This window comes from Gossypium arboreum, chromosome 3 (assembly GCF_025698485.1).
Source record: "Gossypium arboreum isolate Shixiya-1 chromosome 3, ASM2569848v2, whole genome shotgun sequence".
NCBI lineage: Eukaryota > Viridiplantae > Streptophyta > Magnoliopsida > Malvales > Malvaceae > Gossypium > Gossypium arboreum.
Window position 1 is genome coordinate 126,406,586 of NC_069072.1, and position 24,255 is coordinate 126,430,840.

The 24,255-nt window shown below is 32.1% G+C and overlaps 2 protein-coding genes and 1 long non-coding RNA gene across 5 annotated transcripts; 2 read left to right on the forward strand and 1 right to left on the reverse strand.

The window, feature by feature from the left end:
• The first annotated feature begins 3,016 nt into the window (after positions 1-3,016).
• On the forward strand, positions 3,017-5,834 carry LOC108475420 (alcohol dehydrogenase class-P-like). The gene is made up of 10 exons (XM_017777381.2): positions 3,017-3,317; positions 3,540-3,676; positions 3,760-3,806; positions 3,897-4,222; positions 4,340-4,422; positions 4,523-4,598; positions 4,708-4,769; positions 4,912-5,007; positions 5,095-5,256; positions 5,441-5,834. The coding sequence occupies exons 1-10, from the start codon at positions 3,284-3,286 to the stop codon at positions 5,555-5,557; spliced, it is 1,140 nt and encodes a 379-aa protein (XP_017632870.1). The 5' UTR covers positions 3,017-3,283; the 3' UTR covers positions 5,558-5,834.
• Positions 5,835-8,392: 2,558 nt separating this feature from the next.
• On the reverse strand, positions 8,393-9,184 carry LOC108475735 (protein TRACHEARY ELEMENT DIFFERENTIATION-RELATED 7A). Its single transcript, XM_017777724.2, has one exon. It carries the CDS (start codon positions 9,090-9,092, stop codon positions 8,508-8,510), a length of 585 nt encoding a protein of 194 aa, XP_017633213.1. The 5' UTR covers positions 9,093-9,184; the 3' UTR covers positions 8,393-8,507.
• Positions 9,185-13,870: 4,686 nt separating this feature from the next.
• LOC108466018 (uncharacterized) lies at positions 13,871-17,235 on the forward strand. 3 transcript variants are annotated; one of them, XR_008280418.1, is made up of 5 exons: positions 13,871-14,028; positions 14,135-14,233; positions 14,931-15,041; positions 15,311-15,419; positions 16,889-17,235. It is a non-coding gene; the product is annotated as an uncharacterized LOC108466018 (long non-coding RNA). The 3 variants fall into 3 exon arrangements; XR_008280419.1 differs by having other exon boundaries at positions 13,874-14,028; positions 14,135-14,211; positions 14,931-15,005; XR_008280417.1 differs by having other exon boundaries at positions 13,875-14,028; positions 14,135-14,211.
• Positions 17,236-24,255: the final 7,020 nt, after the last annotated feature.

Genomic DNA, 24,255 nt, shown 5'->3' on the forward strand with positions numbered 1-24,255 from the left:
GACTTTTGATGAATCAACCATGTTAAAGTACAAGGATTCACAAAAGGATGACAAAACCAGTAGTACTTTGCAGCAGGTGGAGCTTGAAAAGGTTAACGATGATCCAGCTAATATTGAAGGGACAAATGATGAAGAGGTTCCTACCCAAGAACCTCTACAGCAACAAGATTCAATTGCATATAGGAGGCCAAGAAGAGAGATTCGTAAGCCTGCTCGCTTTGATGATATAGTGGCCTATGCACTTCCAATTGCAGATGATGATATTCCTTCCACTTACACAGAAGTAATAAGTAACCCTGATAGTGTAAAGTGGAAGCAAGCAATGAATGAAGAAATGCAGTCTCTTCATAAAAATAGGACCTGGGAGTTGGTGACACTACCCAAGGGAAAGAAGGCAATTGGATGCAAATGGGTATATGCAAAGAAGGAAGGATTTCCTGGTAAAAATAAAATTCGATACAAGGCTAGATTGGTAGCAAAGGGTTACGCTCAGAAAGAAGGAATAGACTATAATGAAGTGTTTTCTCCAGTTGTGAAGCATTCATCTATACGGATTTTGCTAGCCTTGGTTGCGCAATATGATCTCGAACTAGTTCAACTTGATGTGAAGACTGCATTTTTACACGATAATTTGGAAGAGGAAATCTATATGACTCAGCCAGATGGATTCAATGTTGCTGGAAAAGAAAATTGGGTTTACAAACTGACAAAGTCGCTTTATGGATTGAAGCAATCTCCGAGGCAGTGGTACAAGCGATTTGATCAATTCATGAAAGGGCAAAGGTACACAAGAAGTAAATTTGATCATTGCGTATATTTTCAGAAGCTACAAGAAGGAACTTTCATATACTTGCTCTTATATGTTGATGATATGCTAATAGCATCTAAGAGCAAAATTGAGATTGAAAGATTGAAGACTCAACTCAATCTCGAGTTTGAGATGAAAGATCTAGGAGAAGCTAAAAAGATTCTCGGCATGGAAATATGGAGAGATAGAGCTCATGATAGAGTTAGCTTGTCTCAGAAGCAGTATTTGAAAAAGGTACTACAGCAATTTGGCATGAACGAACAGAAAAAACCTGTAAGTACCCCGTTGGCTTCTCATTTCAAGCTTTCTGCACAACTATCTCATTCGATGAATACAGAACGAGAATACATGTTGTAAGTTCCGTATTCTAATGTAGTGGGTAGCTTGATGTATGCAATGGTGTGTATAAGACCCGACATTTCACAGGAGGTTAGTATAGTGAGCGGTATATGCATAATCTCGAAAAGGACATTGGCAAGTCAGAAATGGATTCTACGGTATATTCGAAGACCGTGGATGTTGGATTCTTGTTCAAGCGAGGATAATACACTTGGTAAAGGTGTTATTGGGTGCGTTGATTACGACTATGCGGTGATTTGGACAAGCGAAGATCAACCACCGGTTATGTGTTTACACTTGCTGGAGGACCAATAAGTTGGAAGTCTACACTACGATCTCTGATTGCGTTGTCAACCACGAAGCCGAGTACATGGTACATGTATAGAGGTCGTAAAGGAGGCTATTTGGTTACAAGGTATGACTAAAACCTTGGGATTGGTCCAGAGCATATTAACATGTATTGTGATAATCAAAGTGCTATTCATTTAGCAAAGAATCAAGTTTATCATGCACGTACAAAGCATATTGACGTACGTTTCCACTTTGTGCGGGAAATTATTGATGAGGGGAAAATTTGTCTTCAGAAGATCAAGACTGCAGATAATCCCGCAGATATGATGACCAAGGTGGTAACAGTAACCAAGTTTGAACATTATTTGAACTTGATTAATATCCTGCAAGTTTAACAGTTGAAGAAGGCACTATCAAGTATTGTTGTCAAAGGCAGAAAGAATTGTGTGAAGATAAGATTATCCTAATCAAATCTTCAAGGTGGAGATTATTGGAACCAACCCATTTGTTTGAAAAGTCAAAAAGGGTGGGCACCGAAAGTATAAAGTAATATTGGTTGGCAAGTTGGGTTAAAAGTTGGCATGGGATAATTGCAATTTTGGTCCCTAATTGTATAGGGACATTGCAAGTTGATCCTTGAACCTCAACTATAAATAGGCCTAACCATTTCTTACTTTCTTCATCCCATAATTGCCATTCTCTACTTAAGGCATTATTCTCTCTCTCTTTGTAAATTTCACTTGTAATTTTTGGAGTGAAATATATTTGGTAGTGCTTGAGGGGCGTAGGCAAAATTTCTTGAACCTCGTTAAAATTTTGGTGTTCATTATTATTTATTTTGCATATTTTGTGAATGTGATTGTAGTGATTTATTGTGCTATTAAATTACGATAGAGGGATATTCTGGCTAGGAAAGACTTGGTATTTAAGTGATCTTCGTGATCTACCTCTCTTTCCTGGGAATTGAACTTAGTGTGATTTTTCAATACAATAATTTTACTCTTTCACACGCTTCCACGCAACATCTACATTTGATCTTTACATTTGCTACTATTATTTGTTTGCTTTCAGTTCACGTACATTTTCCTTACTTTTATTTATGAATAAACTTATGTTTATATATTCCAAATTTGCATTAATTTCTATAAGTACTATATTTATAATAAAAATTTGCTTATAAAATTATAATTGAATAAAAAATCAACTATTATGTGAAAAAATATTATTTCGGGTTATAAAACTAAGTTTTAATTAATAAAATCAAGGTAATTACAGTTCAATCCTAATTTTTTTTTGGTATATTAGGCAAAAAAAAAAAAAAAAGGAATACAGGATTTGAATGGGCAAGTGGTATTGTAATCATAAGACGCACTTTTCTTCAACCCCACGTTGATTACTTACAAGGAAAACGGTTAATGAGACAGACAATCACAACATTAACTAAAATAAAAGTCAGGGTTCCCTGAGGCGCCCCCTGGTTATGAGTGAATCGTTTCTAGTTTTCAAGTCAACCACGTATCTAAAAAGTCCGCTACTACACCAATAAAATAAAGTCAAATAACAGAATATATTAGTTTTAATTCGAATTAACCAGCCTATCCAAAACCACGACAACAGAATACTGCTACCACATAAAACCAGACACTGATTCTCCTGCAATCAAAACGGTCATTTGACAGAAAAGCAAACCATTGGTGTGCTTTGCGTAATGCAGTGACCTGGATATGGCTTCTGCAGCTATAAATACAACCTTGATACCTTTCTCCTTTCTCCATCAAGCACACACAAGAAAATAAAACCAAGTAATCACATTGACAAAAGACTTTATTTCTGTTAACAGCCATTATGAGTACTGCTGGTCAAGTCATCCGTTGCAAAGGTGATCAATCGACTCTCTCTCTCTCTTTCTTATAAGCAACTGTTTCTGATTATATGATCACTGTTCTTTGTTTTTTTTTTTTTCTGAGATCTCTGGTTTTGCATGTTTTCTGCTGGTTTTGACTTTTGTTAAAACTTTCTCTTTGTTTTGTCCATCTTGTGACTGATTAATGGGTTGTTTGGTGATTGCTTTGCTAATTCAGTGGTTGTGGTATTATTGCAGCTGCTGTAGCATGGGAGTCGGGAAAGCCACTGTCAATAGAGGAAGTGGAAGTGGCACCACCGCAGAAGGATGAAGTCCGTATTAAGATACTCTTCACTTCTCTATGTCACACCGATGTCTACTTCTGGGATGCTAAGGTTCACACTTCTCCTTTTGTTTACTTCAACTTGTTAGGAGAAAGATTTTCAATCTGACTCTGACATTGTTTCTGTTATTGTAGGGACAAAATCCTCTGTTTCCTCGCATACTTGGACATGAAGCTGGGGGGTATGTATATGTCAGTCTAAATGTTTAGAGTTCCTACAATATACTTATCATGTGTATACGCATTAATCCTTTTCTTTGAATATTGTTCAGGATTGTGGAGAGTGTAGGAGAGGGCGTGACTGATCTAAAGCCAGGTGATCATGTTCTCCCCATCTTCACTGGGGAATGCAAGGAGTGTCCCCATTGCTTGTCTGAAGAGAGTAACATGTGTGATCTCCTCCGAATCAACACTGATAGGGTTGGAATGATTAATGATGGAAAATCCAGGTTTTCCATCAATGGGAAGCCTATCTACCACTTCCTTGGGACTTCTACTTTCAGCGAATATACTGTCGTCCATGTCGGTCAGGTCGCCAAGATCAATCCACATGCTCCACTTGATAAAGTTTGTGTTCTGAGCTGCGGGATGTCCACAGGTTAGTTAGGGACTAAATCCCCCCCCCCCGGGGGTCGCCTTTTCTTTGGGATATGTAAACGATGTAAATGAAAGTGAAGTTCTTGTGTCACAACTTGTTTTGCTTTTGTTCTTGTAGGTTTTGGTGCCACTGTGAATGTTGCTAAACCTAAAAAGGGTCAATCAGTTGCGATTTTCGGACTAGGCGCTGTTGGTCTTGCTGTGAGTTATTCTTGTCGCTTTGATGCTATGTTTTCTTTTTCTTGACGACTAGAAAGAGTGTAGGACTCATTTATCTTTAATTCTCTATTCTGCAATTTAGGCTGCCGAAGGAGCAAGAGTATCCGGTGCTTCAAGGATCATTGGCATTGATTTGAACCCCAGCAGATTCGAACAAGGTAGCATTGGTTTTGTAGTTACTTGAACAAAACATTCCAAGATCGGTTATGTTTCTGATTAAGCGAAATCACAAAACTGATCATGTTTTATTCTTATTACTTGTTGCAGCCAAGAAATTCGGTGTTACAGATTTTGTGAATCCAAAAGATTACAACAAACCTGTCCAAGAGGTTGGTTCCCCCTTGAAAATTCATTTTATAAGCATCCTGTTGGATTCTGATTGGAACCTAACCATTAGTTACTAGGGTCACCTTGCGTAAAACCTGTCAACTTGTTATGGGATCCTTAATAAGAAACGATTCTAATGATCAGGTCATTGTTGAGATGACTGGTGGAGGAGTCGATCGCAGTGTTGAATGTACGGGGAGTATCCAGGCCATGATTTCTGCATTTGAATGCGTCCACGATGTAACTAGCTTCTCAACATTTTCCTCTTCATCAATGATGCTAGATTATATCATTTTTCATTTTTAGCTGAAATGACTTGATTTTCAGGGGTGGGGAGTTGCGGTGCTTGTGGGTGTTCCAAACAAAGACGACGCATTCAAAACTCACCCAGTGAATCTGCTGAATGAGAAGACTCTCAAGGGTACTTTCTTTGGAAACTACAAACCTCGGTCTGACATTCCTGCTGTTGTGGAGAAATATATGAACAAGGTGAGTTTATCTTCCTGTTTATTGGAACCAGGAGTGAGTGTTGAATACCAAAACAGAATGTGTTCGATATTTATGCATGAATATGTAAATGCTGGTTCGAATATGTATTGGACACGAGTACATTTCCTCTTCCATACAAATATACTAACAGACAGTAAACACTGTGATATCTTTGATGTTGCAGGAACTTGAGCTGGATAAATTCATCACACACACTGTGCCTTTCTCAGAGATCAACAAGGCATTTGAGTTAATGCTTGCTGGTGAGGGACTGAGATGTGTGATTCGCATGGATACATAAGGAATGGATAGCCTGGATTGATCATCCATGGATGAAGGGCTTTTCTGTAGGGTTTGGATTTCCTCATAGTTTACGGACACAATATACACCACATATTTAATATTTTTAAAAGTCCTTGTTTCTTGTTTAATCAATTACCCTTAAAAAATTTAGTGGCTAAAAAGTTGTCTGAGATTTTAAATACTTTGAGCTTGAGTTTCTCCTTTTGTTTATGCACATGTGCAAAGAGTGATTAAGGAAATAAATAAAGTATGGTACATGGTTTTGCTGTTTGTAATGGTAATCTTCTTCCTTGTTTCGTGCCTTTCATTCTCTGTTCTCTGCATTCGTATTGCTATAGGTTCAGCTTACTGACACTTGTTTCGTTACCCCATTACTCCTACTTTTCTATTTGTGTCAATAATATCTGAAAAAGGACCTCGAGGAAAACATTCGCAATTTATTAATAAAGCTGTAAATTATCACTAAATCATAGATATATTTAGAATATTTAAAAACATTTTTTTATACAATATAATTTCAAACTCACACACATACACTACATTATCACATACACAAACTTAAAGATCAAACTTTGATACGAGATACAAGTGAATTTTATCCACATCACATCTAATTTAATAAATATGTCAAGAATTGTTTTGACCTGTAACATAATAGGGTTTCAGAAGTATTTATAATTTTCTTTTTGTGAAGAGAAAATTAAAAGAGAATTATATATATAAAAAAAAAAAAAAAACTCAAAGCCACACAACATATCAATCTCTCATTGAACTAGTTGTCTAATGTGACAAGATAAAAATTTTCTTAAAAGAAAAAAGTTAGTTGGTATGTCATATGGCAGCATCCTATAAAATGATTTCATGAAATGATGTCACATGGTATCATTAATTTTAATTAAAAATTATTTTCTGAATAAATTTTACATATTAGAAAAATAGATTTTTTGACAATATCTTTGCTTCTAATTAAGGACAATTCTCATCGTTACAGCCTACCTTAACTCTATGATGCTTGGATTAAGGTTTAAGGGCAATGCTATAGGACCCGATTTTCATATATTATAATTTACGTATATAATGTGTGATTAGTTAAAATAAACTAAAAATAAAATATATTAGATAGATATTAAGCAGATTTAAAATTATATACTATAATATATTATGAAATATAATAATTTAAAAAATATAATTCCTATGGATGAAATTAAGACTGCGTAAAATTAAGTAGGTTGTATAGATTGTACATGTCATAGTTTTGTTGAAGTAAAATTATTCTCTATGTTAATAACAATGTTATTGAAAAATATATTTTAAAACAATGTCGATATTTATATAGAGTTGTTTAGCGATAATATTACCTTTTTTGGAAATTTAATTTATACATTATTTGTTGTGTTTTTAGATTCTATAAGTGAATTTAAAGTGTGACAAATATTTAATAATTTGTAATATAAAATTAAATATATAAATAAATGTGATATTGATCACATCTTTAACATGATTGTGGAATCTAATAAAATTCTATAGACAATATATTAAATAATGGGAAAATATTTTATACAATGCGAGTGAAATTTTTAGATTCTATAAGTATGGTTAGGGTTGATAAGTGTCCTATATGAGTATATTAAAATATTAAAAATAGATATTTAAAAAAAAAGAGACAAATCAATTTTCACAACTCCTTATGAAATAAAAAAAATACACTATAGGTATACCAAATACTTACCCTTAAATAATTATGGTATTTTATCAATTTGTAAAAGATGAATATTTGATATATTGATAATGCAATTTTAACTCTAAAAGCAAAATTATAAATTTACCATGTTTCTTATTTCTTTTATATATAATATATATAATTGTCATCACTTCAATTTTAATTTTACTTGCAAAATTTTTAAATTCGAGTAATAGTGTTCCAAATATTTATCCTCTATAAATTAACTTCTTTATATATTTATTATCTATTAATATGAAAAATGCATTCGACTATAATAATCATTAAGAAATAAAAAAATTAACAATTAAAAAGAAAACTCATTAACTAAAGTTAGTATTTGCAAATTTTGGGTAAAATCGAATTAATTCGTAGAGGTTAGATTAATAATTTTTAGAAATTTATTTAACGGTTAATTCGGTTCGAAATCGATTAATTAACGAATTAATCGAAATTTTATATTTTATATATATTTTACATATAGTAAATTCGGTTAATTCGATTAATTTGATTAATTCAGTTAATTTTTATATGTTTTATATTTGTTTTAACCAAAAACAAAAAAAAACATAAAAATTTCAATTAACTGTCCGAATTAATCGAAAAAGTTCGGTTCGGTTAATTTTTTTTGAAAAAATTTTGATTTGATTAACGGTTAAAAATTTAAAAGATAAATTAATTCAGTTAATAGTAGTTTGAATCGATTAACCGATTCAACACCCCTAATTATTACAATAAATCAGACACCAGAACACATACACTTTCACTCAATTATAGACTAAATTGACAGAAAAAAAAAAACTAATTTCTCCGATCGAGGATTTAATTTTAGTGAAAATAAATACTAAAGGGTTTAGTTGAATGAAATTGATGCTTGAATTTAATTGTTTTTTTAAATAATTAATTATTTAATTTTAATTCAATGATAAATTTATGGTTATATTATTTAACTACTAGTGTAATGTAAATAATTTGTGTTGCTTAAATTATATATATTTTAATTAAACTTTAGTAATAATCATAAATTTCATTAAAACAATTATAAGTTTATAAAACAATCGCAATATTTTTTTCTAAATTTTATTACATCCATGAAAAAGAAAAAACAGAAAATGAAAATGAACTTATAATTACATCACATCACATTTTATTTTGGAATTCATAGATAAAGATATCAACAATTGTGTTAAATATCAACTAAAATGATTATAGTGAAACAGAAACAAGACTAAGCTTTGTGTTCCAGTTGATGATGATGAGAACTTGAAGAAGCTTTAGTTCCTTCTTCAATGTCTTTAAGATTTTGCAGAGTAGAATGGAGATTGGAACCTTTTTCAGTTTTCTGGGTCTTTATAATATCTTCACCGATATGAATATCGTCTTCAATCTCAAGTAACACAGCGCGAGGTCCATCGGGACCAGGAACAATGGCCTCCTTCACTTTCAGATGTTCATCCACATGAACCCTGTCCATATCTTTAACCGTCTTCTTCTTCTTCTTCTTGAGGAAGCAAAAGAGAGCGGCGGCCAGGAATGCTAGGAAGAACACGCCGCCGCATGAGACGAATACAATTATTATAACTGTATGGTTACTAGGTGATGGTGCTGGAGGAAGTGGTGCTGGTGGTGGTGGACGCACATGGGGAGGTGGTGGAGGATGTACATGAGGTGGCGGTGGAGTGATTGGATGGTGGGGTGGTGGTGGTGGAGAAACTGGATGGTGGGGGGGTGGCGGTGGAGAAACTGGATTGTGTGGTGGTGGAGGTGGTGGTGGAGAGAAATAAGGGAAGTTGAAGTTAATAGGAGAAGCCATTGGGATATGAGAAATAGATAATACAAAGTAATTGATACCTTTTTATTTAACTTTTGGTTGCACAAAATGGTAGCATTTGGAAGTCTATTTGTAGTGAAAGTTTGGGCTTCTTTTTTGGAGAATAGAAAGCATATGAAGTTTTTAATAACTTGACTCTCATTCTAAGTTTAGAGGAGTTGGGCAACAGGGGCTTTGTTTGCATTGTAAAACACTTATACTTCCATGATAATAAGAAATACAAACTCATAAGATATATATTGTATATTTTATATATGCATATATGGATAAAAGTGGTCACCTTGGAGAAGCAAGACATGAAATTATAAAAGAAAGTCTAAATTGTCTTAACTTTAATTTGGCCAACTACTTAGTTTAACAAGGATAATTAGAACTTGCAAGCAAGCCATTCTGTAAACAAAGTTTCTTGTATAATCGCTATTTTCTGGTTTATCATCTCTTTTCATTGATATTTACCATAATTTATCATAATATTATATATGATAAGTATGATTAATTTTGCAATTAATTAAAAGGTTAAGTAGGTTTTTTAAATATAATTTTTAATAGTATCATGTCAAAAAATGTGTTGATAGGAATACTCTTTTCACATGAGCAACTTATTTATACACAATAGTTAATCCTATCCTTGAAAGATTTCTTTCCATGTATGACTATATGAGGCAGGCCCCAATGGCAAAACTGCAATGTATGTGTTTGACACAAGTCTATAGCATCTTAATAATTGGGGTAAAGTTGTGAGGGTGTTAAATGATTATTTTTATTTGTATTTGCTTATAATTTTTTTAGTGTAAATTATATAGATAGTCACTCAATTATTAGAACATTTCATATTAAGTTGTCTAACTTTAAAAAGTTATAAAATGGTCACTCGATTTATCTTTTTTATTTTTTTTAGGTCCAAAACAGTTAAATACTTAATAATTGGTTGATGTCGTTATTAAGTTAATCACTTGTTTTTTAACATTTATTTTTAACACACATCATTTTCCTGTCATATAATAATTAAAAAAATTATTAACTTAAATTACCTACCTTGTCCCTCTCCCCTCCCTCCACCATCGCTCTCCTCTCCCTTGGATGTTAGGGGTTGGTTCATGGTACTGAAGGTCTAAACAAGAATGTTTCCTGAATGTTTCAAGTTGAAATAAAGGGGATAACCTTAAAATTCACTTATATTGGGCCGAGAAAGGCTCAAAACATGGTTCCTTTGAACTCTATGGTCTTCTTATTTCAACTATTTTAGTAGAGCCTAGCAGCACATCTCTTCATGCTAGCTTGCCAGCTTTCCTTTTTTTTTTTTTCCATTAATTTTTAACAACTATCAACTTCATGTTTGAACGCAGTTCTCAAACCTGTAAAACATTCCAAGTAGCTCTCTCTTTTAACCATTGTTGGGATTTTAGGATCCATTGTTCTATTCTTGGTTTTGGTTTTTATTTGCCTTTGGACAGTGGGTTACCTTCGTGGCAATGAATAAAAAATCGAAGGTAAATATTAAATCAACTAGATTTAGATGAGGGTTTAGCTACTAAATCATGGTGCTAACACGATTCTTATTTGTTTTTGTGTATACTATTAACAACATTAGAAAAAAAAAACTTATTTCATTGCTTCACTTATAAGCAGCTAAAAGATGTCACACAAAATTTCAACAATGAAAACAAGATAGACGAAGGAGGGTTCAAAGTTGTCTTCACGGTATGGTCTCTTTATTCTTTGATGCTTGATGATAATGATTGCTGAAAATTATGAAATTGACATTTTGGTGATAGAGGGAGTGCCCACTTCTCTATCCACCAAATCTATATGAAATAATTTTCATATTTAAAGTGTTGGCAATTGAACTGTTTATGTGGGTTATGTGATTGAATGGATGATATCTAGCCCATTATGGAAAATCATATTAATTGGGAAATATTTTATTGGTGATTGGATTTGTTTGAAATTACCCAAGACAATCCCTTAGATTATGGATTTTAGATTGGATCGTGATTTTGTGGGATGAAACTTGCAGTTTCATACAAGTTAAGGGTGATTGATAACAATTTCTATTGTAATTATTCTAATTTATGTTAATTGTAATTTGTTATTAGAATAATGCACTTTGGTTGATTTATATGCTAGAACAAGAGATTTTCATCCATAAAGGTGATTGTTGGACTTAAAGGAAAGAAGGAGTTGAAGTTCAAATGCTGACGCTCAATGCCACAACAATACTATAGCATAAGACCTACAAGATTAGGTTGAGAGGTTGTTATCTTTAGATGCCCCAAATTTGCTTGTTAGACCTCAAAACACTCCTTAACTCAATGCTAAAGAGGACCATTAAGTTTGGATAGCCTAAATCGTCCACAAAAGAGGAGGAAAACCTAGTCTACATCTATCTCAATAACATGGGAGAAAATCAAGCAACCATCAACCACTGATGATGGAATTTGAACAGCCACCAATCCATTTGGAGAAAATCAAGCAAACTCCACCATGAATCAAGGAACCAACACCAAAAATAAAAAGGTATCGAGGGTGGCTAACAAGTATAAATAAATGGCAGTAGCTACACTTCAAACACACCACAATCACTACAGCAAAATAGGTTTTTAGTGGCGTTTGGATAAAAAACGCCGCTATAGATCGAGCATTAGCGGCGCTTTTCAAAAAACGTCACTATAGGTCAACCACTAGCGGCGCTTTTTAAAAAAAGCAGCAATAGGTCGACCATTAGCGACGCTTTTTGAAATGTCGCAAAAAAATTAATCACAACTTCGTCGTTTTATGTTGAGCTTTACTGGCATTGGTAGTGTTTTTTGAAAAACGCCGTATAGATTAAGCATTAGCAGCGCATTTAAAAGACGCCGTTATAAGTCGACCATTAGCGGCACTTTTTGAAAAACGCTGCAAAAAACATTTTATCTGTCTATTTATCATTTAACTGGTTTATTTATATTAATTAAAATACAATTTATTTTAATTGAATACTTAAATTCTTCAAAAATAATGACACGTAGAAAAAATTTGAAAGTAAAAACATAGAAAAATATTTGTTAAAAATGAAAAAATTAAAATATTATTATTTAAAATAATTTAAAATTTTTGGGTATATGACTGGTTATTTTTAATTTATATATTAAATAATTTTAATATAATCGTAAAAGAGATAGTATTAATTTTAAAATATTGAATTAATTATTATTATAGTTTAGGGTATATGGTTTAAGGTTTAAGCATTAGGAGTTACTATTTTAAGGTTTATGGATTATGGGTTTAAGGATTTAGTTTATGGTTTATGGGTTGGGGTTAGGGGTGAGCAAAATCCGATTCGATTCGAAAAACTCGATAAAAAATTTAAATTTTGAATTAAATAGTTCGAGTTATTTGAGTTAATCAAGTTATTCGGATCAACTTGAATAAAAAATTAAGCTTTTCGGTTTAACTCAAATATGAATTACACAATTCGAGTTATCCGAAAATTCGAATAAGAAAAGACAAAACTACGTAGTTATAATAAATGTTTACTTTATTAAAAGTTAAAATTCAAAATAATTAAGTTAAAAGGTAAAACTACGTTGTTTTGATAAATGTTTACTCATTGAGTTAAAAGACTAAATCATTATATTATTCATGTAGTTAAATAATCTTGTACTTCATCTACTAGTTAAATAATCGGTCCATCTAAACATAACATTAAGTATAAATAATAGGATTCGTTAACTCTACTCGATTTGACTCGAAATTTTTTGACTCGATTCGATTCGATTCGAAAAAATTTCAAATTGAGTTCGGTTGCTAAAATAGGATTTGTCAACTCGACTAACTCGAAAATTTTTTACTCGACTCGATCGAATACTCACCCCTAGTTGGGGTTTAAGGTTTAAGGGTTATGGGTTAAGTGTTAGGGGTTTAGGGTGTATGTTTTATAATTTAGGGTTTATAGGGATATAGGTTAGGGGTTTAGCGTTTATATTAATTAATATTTTTAATTTATATATTAAATAATTTTTATATAATTGTAAAGAGATAATATTAATTTTAATATATTAAAATTATGATTATAGTTTAAATTATTTAAGAGATAATAGATAAACTTTATATATATATATATATATTAAATAGCTTAAGATTTAAGGTTTACTTGAGATTTGTTAAATAAAGAAATTTTATATAATCAATTAATGCTTTTATATTTAAAAATATTTAATCTAAACCATTTTATATATATTTAAATATTAGATTTAAAAAAACATTGATAAATAAATAAATAAAAGTAATGATTGATATGAATAAGTAACTATCTATTTTGGATAGGACCAAATTATAACAAATAAAATGGAATACAAAAACTAAAATCATTCCACATCGAATATCTAGCAAAATAGTTATATTTTAGTTAGGAAGAAATATTTCTAATAAAATGGAGATTAGAACGGAAAAGAATAATATAAAATCATGATTAACGTCTCAATCTTTAATAGAAATTTGATATGTGAGAGATTGATTACTTACATTGGATAATCCTAACTTAATAATTAATTATAGCCATTTAATTATTTATTTTCTTATTAAAATATACGATATTTATTGTACTTGATTTTTTATAAAAATCTAATTTATAAAAGATAATAATAATAAATATTTTATAAAATCACTTAACTAATAATTTTAGTAAACAAAATAAAAAATTTTAACAGAGTAAATGACGTCGTTTTGTTCAAAATAAAATAATTTTTTGCGATGTTTTCTTCATAAACCACAAAAACACCACAAAAGGTTGGGCTATAACTTCGTTTGAAACAAAAACGCCACTAATATGTACTAAAATTTTCAAAGAACCTTTTTTTTTTTTACCCAAATCAATTCCCCCGCCCCCTCCCCCTTCCCCAAATCATTTTTCCCCAAATCAGTTCCCCTCCCCAGATCTGTATGTCTCTTTTCAATGCCTCTACTGTCCAGATCTTTGCATGTCTAATCTGTTGCTGAATGAGCTCAATTTTCCTTTTTGTGTTTTTCTTAATTTTAAATTTTAGGTTGGTCATATGATTCAAGCAAAATCCGATCCCCATAAAATGAATACTTGCAGAGACTGATGGCACTTCCCAACCAGGTTTATTATTGATAGACATAAGGTTACCTTTTTATTTGTGGGGTTTTTTTTTTTTTTGGTTTGATGGACTTTCGGTGTATGAATTGTTTTGGGGGTTTTCAGTTTCATTTTGCTTGATGTATTATGTTTATTTATACTTTTGGGTTTCCATTTCATTGTTAAATGATTCATCCTACTAAGTCCCGATATAGTATGTAAAGATGTAGCTGATTTAGCAGATTATGTGCAATAAGTTTCTTGTTTCTGAATGCTGTTTGCTGATATTTTCTACGTGGTTGGAATTATTTATTTTGATTATCCGATTGGATTTGTTTATCCATTTATAGTAATCTGTTCGGTGTGTATATTATGAAAATCCATTTGAAATATGGTGTGCTACTATTTCAAAGTTAGATTTCCTTGTGTACATTACTACTTTCAGCAATAGTGTAGCCCCTTTGTAATGTTGGAGTTGCTATCGAAGAGGAAAATATATGTATAATCACTCTTTTGGGATGAGCTTAGTTTATAAATTTCAGTAAGTTGACTTATCATGTTGATTAAATGGGACGCAACACCCCAGCGTTTCAACGGTGATCATGTGAACAATATTGCAATCTTCACTTGTTGCTATCAAGCCTTTTTATATTATTTTCCCAGCTGATTTTTTCAAGCTTGTGCATCGTATGGGGGGTTTGAAATTTGTGTAATTGTTGTATTAATATGCTTCCGGATTTCAGGTGGGTAATCGGATTATCAGAAGAGGATTCATGTCAGAATGGAGCATGTTCTTCAAATTGATAGCTTTTGGTTTGGTATCACTATGCTTTCCATGCATATCCAAATATGTGGTATCATTGTGCATATACAAATTTTGATTTTTTTCCCTTTTAACATTTCTTTATAACAAATTTTGAAGTAACAACTAGTCTGTTCCTCTTAGCATGTTTTTAACATAGTGACCATGTTTTTAACATGGTTTTTTTGCTATATCATTTTTCTTCAAAGTTTTTTGCTTTGTTGTGAGAATGTAATAAGATGCTTTTTACATTAATTTTTATTCTCCCATTATGCTGCAGGCATTAGTATTTAATAAAGTCAATTTTGTGTCTCGCTGCAGGCATTAGTGACAATAAGATATATCATTATCACTTAAATCTTAGAGGAAGTGTTTCTACCAGAAGGCGGACTAGGCTACCTTCAATTCCTAAGAATGATGCAAAGTTCAGGTATGGGCCATAAACATTTCTCTGATCTTAGGTTATACAAAACATTATGATCTTATTTATTTGTTTATTTATAAAATAAAATAAAATAAAATAAAATAAAAACTAATATTGTTGTGCTACCACCGGTCCTCTAGTGGATACTAATAGTAATAAAAAAAAGGGGGAAAAAGAACAAAGCTATTCCATATTCTGCAGATGAATATGGTGTCACCCATGGATCTACAACATCTATTCTTAACTTCTTCTTTTTTTAAATATATTGTTGTTTTTCTTTTTTGGTATGTGTTGTCTATGTGGCTGTAGGACAAATGGTAATCATAGTTCATAGATGACTTTGATCCAAGCAAGCATTGATAACTTCTACTTCTGTATTTAGATTGATAATTGAGTTTGCTCTTGTTTAAATTGTTTGTTCTTTTTATCTCTGACTGTCGTCTTGTTAATTTTGTTCCTTTTAAATAGATTTGACATTTTTCCTTGTTATAAGAAAGAAAAAGAAATATGACCTTTTAATGGACATGTGCATGTTCTTGATGTGTTTGTTTGCAGGCTTACATGCATTTGTTTGCATGTTTATATTCATGTCTCTGCTACTGTTTCATCATACTCATGTTTCAAATGACATTTAGTCAACATAATCAATTACCAGTATCTTACTTGTCGTAAAATAATCAGTTTAATGTTGTCGTAAATTAAAAACAAAAACTATTTAGGTTTTGATAACTTCAATGAATCAATATCTCTTGGTTTGGTTAAGTTTCATTATATTCATTTGATTTTAATTATAATTATTTGTAATTTTACCTTTTTATTAAATATTTTATAATAAAAATCTTATATAACTTTTTTTAATTTTTAATAAACTGCTTACTACCCTCAATTTCTAAAGTAAAATGTTTGAAGTATATTTTATAATTTTTTAATGAAGCAATTTCAGGCTCTAATTAACCTGCTAGTGCATCACTAATGAAGTGTTTAGTTGCTAGAAATTGAGATGTTTTATCGCTATAATTGAGGTGTATAAATGTTGTTAATTGAGATGTTAAAGTGCAGCAAATTGAAGTGTTTAAATGCTGTAAATTGAAGGGTTAAAGTGCTACAAATTGAAGTGTTAAATGCTGTAAATTGAAGTGTTTAAATGTTGTAAATTGAAGTGCTTAAATGTTGTAAATTGAAGTGTTTAAGTACTGCAAAATGAAGTGTTTAGTTGCTGGAAATTGATATGTTTTATCGCTATAATTGAGGAGTATAAATGTTGTTAATTGAGATGTTAAAGTGCTGCAAATTGAAGTGTTTAAATGCTGTAAATTGAAGTGTTAAAGTGCTGTAAATTGAAGTGTTTAAATGTTGTAAATTGAAGTTTCTAAGTACTGCAAATTGAATTGTTTAGTTGCTGAAATTTAGTTTATGTGCCATGTGATGATTGTGTTTTAAAATTTAACTTGTTTTAGTTCCTTACATTCTTACAGGATTTACATTCAATGAGCAAGAAACATTGCGGCAACTCATTGGGATCGAGCAGTCAAAATTCAGAATCAAACGACACATGAGCTATATTTGGAGCTTAGACTGTCACTGTAATCAGTAATTTTTTTCTGCCACTTTAAATGCATGCTCATGGAACTGCATTTTATGCTTTCCTAGAATTGTAAGTTCAAATAAGGTGTTGATCTTGCAATTCATACATACAACTTGAGCAAGTTGATATAAACTAATTTGAATTTTTTTAAAAAAAAATTCAAAGGAATCTTATGTAATCAAAGGCAATTTGACTTGCTGCATGAGATATAGTGAAAAACATTTTTCTTTTCGTTCATGAATTTCCATTTTAATACGTCTTCAAATTAAATTGTACATTTCTAAATTGGTGGAATCCCACTTCTGCTGCATTCTCTAACCAAAAAATGGAGTGATGTATGTACTGATAACATTTCTGAAGGATTTGCTTAAGCAGGTAAAGGGATGGGAATGGATTTGTGGCGTTTTTATAATATTTTAATTTTTTTTTTTATTTTTCGTGACCTTTAGTGACTTTTTTGGGAAAAGCGCCGCTAAAGAATATGACTTTTAGTGGCGTTTTTTGGGAAAGTGCGGCTAAAAGTTAAGTTCTTTAGCGGCATTTGTAGAGAGAGCGCCGCTAAAGGTCATGTTTTTTAGCGGCCTTTTTGGAAAAGCGCAGTTAAAAGTCTGGTTCTTTAGCGGCGTTTGTGGAGAAAGAACCGCTAAAGGTCATGTCTTTTAGCGGCATTTTTAGAAAAAGCACTACTAAAGGTCATGTTCTTTAGTGGCGTTTGTGGAGAAAGAACCGCTAAAGGTCATGTCTTTTAGTGGCGTTTTTGGAAAAAGCACTACTAAAGGTCATGTTCTTTAGCGGAGTTTTTAAAAAAAGTATCGCTAAAGGTCATGTTCTTTAACGGTGTTTATAGGAAAAGTGCCGCTAAAAGTCATGTTCTATAGCGGCGTTTTTTCACATAAATATCGCAAAATTTAGTGGAGTTATTTATAGTGGTGTTTTTTGCGGTGCTTATCAAAATGCCACAAATTGTTTTAGTGGCGCTTAATAGGCCCCAAAAAATGCCGCTAAAAACTTATTTTTCTATAGTGAATTAAGAGCATTCATCTTAGAAATTGAGAGTTGAAAAGAAAAGCAAAAGCCTAAGAGAAATGTCTAGGAGAGGATGAGAGCCACCGTGAGAGAGCAAGTAGAAGTTAGTCATAGAGAACCATTAGATTTGACTAACATCTCTTCTTAAATGTGCATTAGCCATAGAGAATCACTATTAGTTATTCATATTTCATCTTTCCCTTATATTATTTGTTGTTTTGTTGCTATGTTGATGAACATGATTGTAAATTGTCTTCTTGCTTTCAATTTAATGATCATGACTTAATGTTGTCTTCTTAGAATGATTATAAATCTTTGATATGTTATATTGACTCTTTGCTATTAATGTTTGTGTTTATGATTGTTTATTCATTCAAGCAATTACATGTTTAACTTACAAATGCATGACCATTATGTTGGATTTGGTGCCCTAAGTGTAGTATTTTCGTTAATATATACTTGTGATTTTTTTCTGTACAGATTGATTAATAAAACAAATTCATTGATTACAATTAATATGCTTTGTATTATTTTTCTCACATGATTTTTGCACGCAAAGCAAAATGAAAGCAAATGTTGCTCATTAGTTGTCTAATGTTTAACTAATACTAAGCAGTATTACGTGGTCAAATTGTAATATGAAAAGACAACTTGTATTAGTAGATAAAACTAAACATGTCTTTAGTCTAATCGAAAATGAGCAAATCGATTGAAAGGGTAGTCTTGGACATCGGAGCAAATGACTCTCAGAAGATAGAGACATAAATGTGACTGATTAGACTGATAGTACATTGGACATGATCTATACAGAACAGATTCTGAATTCGTTTATGGATCTATTCAATTGTGACGTTCAGAGTATGACATACCTAAATCCTAAGTGGATGGTGAGCTATATATGTGTGACTTGTACACTTTGGTGTAAGTAAAAGCCTGTGTTTAAATAAATAAGGAATTGAAAGCTGGTGTGTTGGGTGTATGACTTCTCTAGTATGTAGCATCATTCACAATAGTGAAATTCATAGTCCAAAATATGGGTAAATTATATCATTTCATTGATATTACATGGTTGATGAATAGTAAACGTAGCCACAGGTCACTCGTCTTTGTGATGGATGACTTGATCACTATTTGACAGTGATTGACTTTTAATGCAAAAAGATGTAATGATTACCATGAGATAATATAAGATCATATTGGGAGAACGGATATTATCCCAAAGAGATCAAGGATATTCTATGAGGGTAACACACTTATGACAATGTCATTGGACGAGCATTAAGTAGTTGTTTTCACAATGGTATATTATTGGGGAGAGCTTAGTCACGAGACTATTATGGAATGACTTAATGAATAAATGAGTTTATAATTAATAGGAAAAAATCTGAGACTTAATTATAAATTATTTAAGCCTCAACTACATATGTCTAATTGATCCCTCTGTTAACTTATTGAAACCATAAATGAACTGCTTGTTTGAATAGAAATGAACGGAATGAATAGAAAAAAAGAAATATGAAACATTCAAAAATGATTATAATTTTCTCCAAAATAGGGAAATTGAATCATTTGGAAGTGAATATAGGTTTCCAAAAATGGAAATGGAAATAAAAATGTAAGTTTGTAATCTTATATAGGATTACTTAAAAAATGATGGAAGAATGATTTTATATTTTTGGACTATTTTGAAGTTCAAAAATGAAAATAAATCATTCGGTCATTGTGAACATGTTGAGTTGTGACATATTGAACGAATTTTCTCGAAATTTTATTGGGAGTAAAATCGTCAAAATTTTACTGGAGTAAAATTGAGATGAAAAATTTATTTAATATGTAAATATGTAAATATTATTTTATTTTATTTTATTTTAGGAAATAGAAAAAATGAGTCGAGTTGGATCATATTATAGAGTACTGGATTAAAAAGGCCTAGGAATTACTCGTAATTGAGCCCGACGTAAGAAAGGTCTAAAACCCCTCATATAACATGAAGGGGCGAAAACCTTAGTAGAAATACAAGGGTGAGTCATCTATTTAAAATAAACTTCTACAACTCTACAAGGATTCTACTTTTTCTTCCTATAAATAGATGGCATCAGTAGATCTATTTACACAACTTTTGAGTGATTGTTATTTTACCAAAAAATAGAGAGTTTATTCTTAAATTTTAAATATATTTTTCCAGAATACCGATTTCTCTTAAGAAAGGAGAATTTATGTTTTCATCTTAAAAGAGAAAACTTTTTCTAATTCTATGTTTCGATTCAATTGGTTCTAGCCCAGACTCAAAGTAGTTCATGGTATGAGAATAGCGGAGAAGATCTTTTGGTTGAAAGTTGGGAATAACGAGCGTCCGTTAAGCCAAAAATATAGGTAAAAATTCAGTTAAGTTTATTGCTATAATATTACAAATCGGGTCAGTTTTTAAAATTTTAATTTGATAAACCATAAATGTAACATTTTTTAATTCTATGCTTGGCATATTTTTGGATGATTTATGATGAGAATTAGTGAATTTGATGCTCCTAATCCCTTAAATTCATGTTTCTATCCTTAGAAAAGCATTTAGAAAAGCATTTGGGAGCAAAAAAAGTGAAAAATGGGCCAAAATCGGAGTTTTCAAGATCTACACAGGCTGGGCACATGCCTCTGGGATCCACACGGGCAAGCCACATGCCTATCTGCCAGCCCGTGTCAATATCTCTTCCTGTTTCTCAAACATGCGAAAAAAGCCAATTTTTAGGATTTTTAAGCATTCTAAAGTCTATATAAACATACTAGAAGAAGACCTAAATGGGGCACGCAGAGCAGAAAGCAGAAATTACTTGAAGGACGTCGTTGGAATTGTCTCAGAAGCAGATCCACATCAAGATTGAAGATCTCTATTCAAATTTCTCTCGAAATTTATTTGGGTTTTTCATGTCTTGTTGTTTTTCTAAATTTGATATGTCTTCCTTTTATATTATAAACTAAACTCCCTAAATACCTACGGAGGATGAAACTTACGATGGATCTTATTATTTAATTATCTGAATTACACGATAAATACTTATTCTTGTTCTTGATTATGTGTTTTTAATCCTAGTTTTAATATTTTTAGGATATTATTCCAAGTTTGATATGCTTATTTAGTGGAGCAAAAGTCCCTGTTTAAGAGTAGATCTAACATAATTAAGTGGAGTTGCATGCAATCCTAGAAATAGGACGAAATAAATCTATCGGATTAGAGTCAAATCTAATAGGGGAATCCATAAATCGAGTTAATGCGATGATAGGGGTTTTAATTAGAAAGAGATTTCAACTAATCAACCTAAAGTCAGTTGTTTTTAGTCTCGAAAGAGATATTAATATAATTTAGGGATTTCTACGGATCAAGACAAGTGAATAAATCATTTGATTCAGAGTCAGAAAAATAAGTGAAGTTTAAGTGGATTCTTTTCTGGGTATTGTCCTCCTTATAAGTTTTCTTTAAGTTTTTTTTCCCAATTTGTTCTCTGCCGCGTTCATTAGTTAATTAGTTTAGTTAATTTTAGATTAAAAGAAATCTTTTTTTTTTATTTTAGGCTAAATAATAGAAAGATAATTAATATTACCATTCAATAGGTGCGTTTGTCTTAGTCGTGATCGTAGTCTGGTTAGTGGTTCATAAAACGATCATCAAGTTTTTGGCGTCGTTACCGGGGACTAAGATATTAGGAACACTTGATTTTTATTAGTTTAGCCATTTTTTATTTTATTGTATTTTATTTTTATTTTTAATTACTAACTTTCCTTTTGTTTGATTCTGGCAGGTTCTTGTAGTTTATGACTAGAAGAAACCCATCAGAACCTCTACTTTTTGACAGTAAAATTGAAAGCACAGCTAATAGAAATCATAAAGAAATAAGGCGAAGTCTACAGTATATAGAGAAAGAGCACGAGGACGATACCAATAATACCGTGGAGATGGCTGAAAATTGGAATAATCCGTTACCTCCTATGGTTGCCGCGAATCCTGTAAATCAGAATCCTGCTCTTCGTACTATGTACGATTATGTTAAACCCACTCTCACTGGGGCTGAATCGGGTATTGTTAGACATACCATTGCTGCAAATAATTTTGAACTGAAACCTAACACTATACAAATGATTTAACAGTTTGTTCAGTTTGATGGTTTGCAAGATGGAGACCCAAATACTCATTTCGCCAATTTCTTAGAGTTCTGTGATACTTTTAAGATAAATGATGTTTCTGATGAAGCTATTCGCCTACGATTATTTTCTTTCTCGTTGAGAAATAAGGCTAAGCAGTGGTTGAACTCCCTACCACAAGGTTCCATCACTACTTGGGATCAAATGACCGATAAGTTTTTATTGAAATATTTCCCATCAGTTAAGACAACTAAGTTGATGAACGATATCTTCTCCTTCGTGCAAATGGATTTAGAGACTTTGTATGATGCATGGGAGAGGTATAATGACTTATTGAGAAGGTGCCCTCACTATTGGTTACCTTTATGGTTACAGGTTCAGAATTTTCATAATGGTTTGAACCCCTCAACTAGGCAGATGATTGATACAGCTGCCGGTGGTACCATAAATAATAAAACACCTGAGGAGGCTTATGAGTTCATAGAGGAGATGTCACTGAATAACTATCAGTGACAAGTCATGAGGACAAAGCCTAATAAAGCAGTCGGTGTTTTCAACCTTGACGCGGTCACCATGTTATCAAACATTAGAGCTCTTAAATAAAAAGATTGATGGTTTATGTGTTTCTACACAGGTACATCTGGTGATGCAGTGCGATGCGAATAGAGGAGGAATGAACTACATAGAATATTCATCCTACAACCCTAGCACAGAGAACGAATAGGTCAACTATGGGTAATAATTCTAGACCTCAGAATAATCCATATAGTAACATTTATAATACAGGTTGGAGGAACCATCCCAATTTCTCGTGGGATGGTCAAGGACATCAAAAACCGCAACCCCCTCCAAGTTTCCAACAACCACCTTACCAGCAGAAAAAAAAAGCCGAACCTTGAGGAGATGCTAACGAAGTTTATCTCGATGTTAAAAACTCGCTTCTAAAACACCGAAACTGTACTAAAAAATCAGCAAGCGTTGATTCAAAGGCTCGAAAATCAAATTGGTCAACTTGCCAAGATGATTTTAGAATAACCACAAGGTAGCTTACCGAGTAATACTGAAACTAACCCAAGGGAGCAACTTTATGCGATTAATGTTTGAGATAAAGAAAGGTTAGTTAAAGATGAACCAAAATCGAGACAAGAAGATGTGGTAGGTAAAGGTAAGGTTGAGGTGATCCACGAGCAAAAATCGGTCATTAAGGAATATAAACCTCATGTGCCATATCCAAATGCGACAATGAAAGACCACACAAACGAACAATTCGGTAAATTCCTTAAACTGTTGAAAAAATTACATATTAACTTACCGTTTATTGAAGCTCTTTCGCAGATGCCAAATTTCGTTAAATTTTAAAGGAGCTTTTAGAAAATAAGTGGAAGTTAGATAATTCATTGCACGTGGAGCTAGATGCAGTGTGTTCATCCATTTTACAGAATAAACTACCCAACAAATTGAAAGATCCAGGGAGTTTTACTATTCCTTATTTAATTGGTCATTTAAGTGTTAATAATACTTTGGCTGATTTAGGGGCTAGTATTAATGTCATGCCCTACAAAATGCTTAAGCAACTAGGTCTTGGGAAACCCAAACAAATTAGGATGAAAATTTAATTGGCAGATAGAACAATTAGATTTCCTAGGGTATTGTTGAAGACGTACTCGTCAAAATTGACAAATTCATTTTCCCAGTTGATTTTGTTGTTCTAGACATGGATGAGGATAGTGACGTACCATTGATTTTAGGACGGTCCTTTTTAGCAACTGCTAGAACTATCATAGATGTTGGTACACGTGAGTTAATACTTCGTGTAGGTGATGACATGATTAAACTCCAAGCTCATAATTTTGTTAAGATATCTAGTGATCGAGATGATATTACGAGCTCTGTTAATGTTAATAACCTTGTGACTCAACATTCTTTACAAGAAACACCTCAAAAAAACGTGATAAAGCAGTAGTCCAGTCTACATAACAAAAACAAAACAAATCATGAAGAAAGAAGATTACAAATCGATGAGCTAGATGAATGGCGGAAAACGTCAAGGAGAAACCTAGAATACACGATGAACCAAAGCGACTCCATCACGAGCTTAAG

Bases quoted from the DNA above. Each gene is read 5' to 3' on its own strand.
- LOC108475420 (XM_017777381.2), top strand. From the start codon at position 3,284: ATGAGTACTGCTGGTCAAGTCATCCGTTGCAAAG. The intron at 3,318-3,539 runs GTGATCAATCGA...GTATTATTGCAG, and splicing joins TCAAGTCATCCGTTGCAAAG to CTGCTGTAGCATGGGAGTCG. The intron at 5,257-5,440 runs GTGAGTTTATCT...TTGATGTTGCAG, and splicing joins TGGAGAAATATATGAACAAG to GAACTTGAGCTGGATAAATT.
- LOC108475735 (XM_017777724.2), bottom strand. From the start codon at position 9,092: ATGGCTTCTCCTATTAACTTCAACTTCCCTTATTTCTCTCCACCACCA.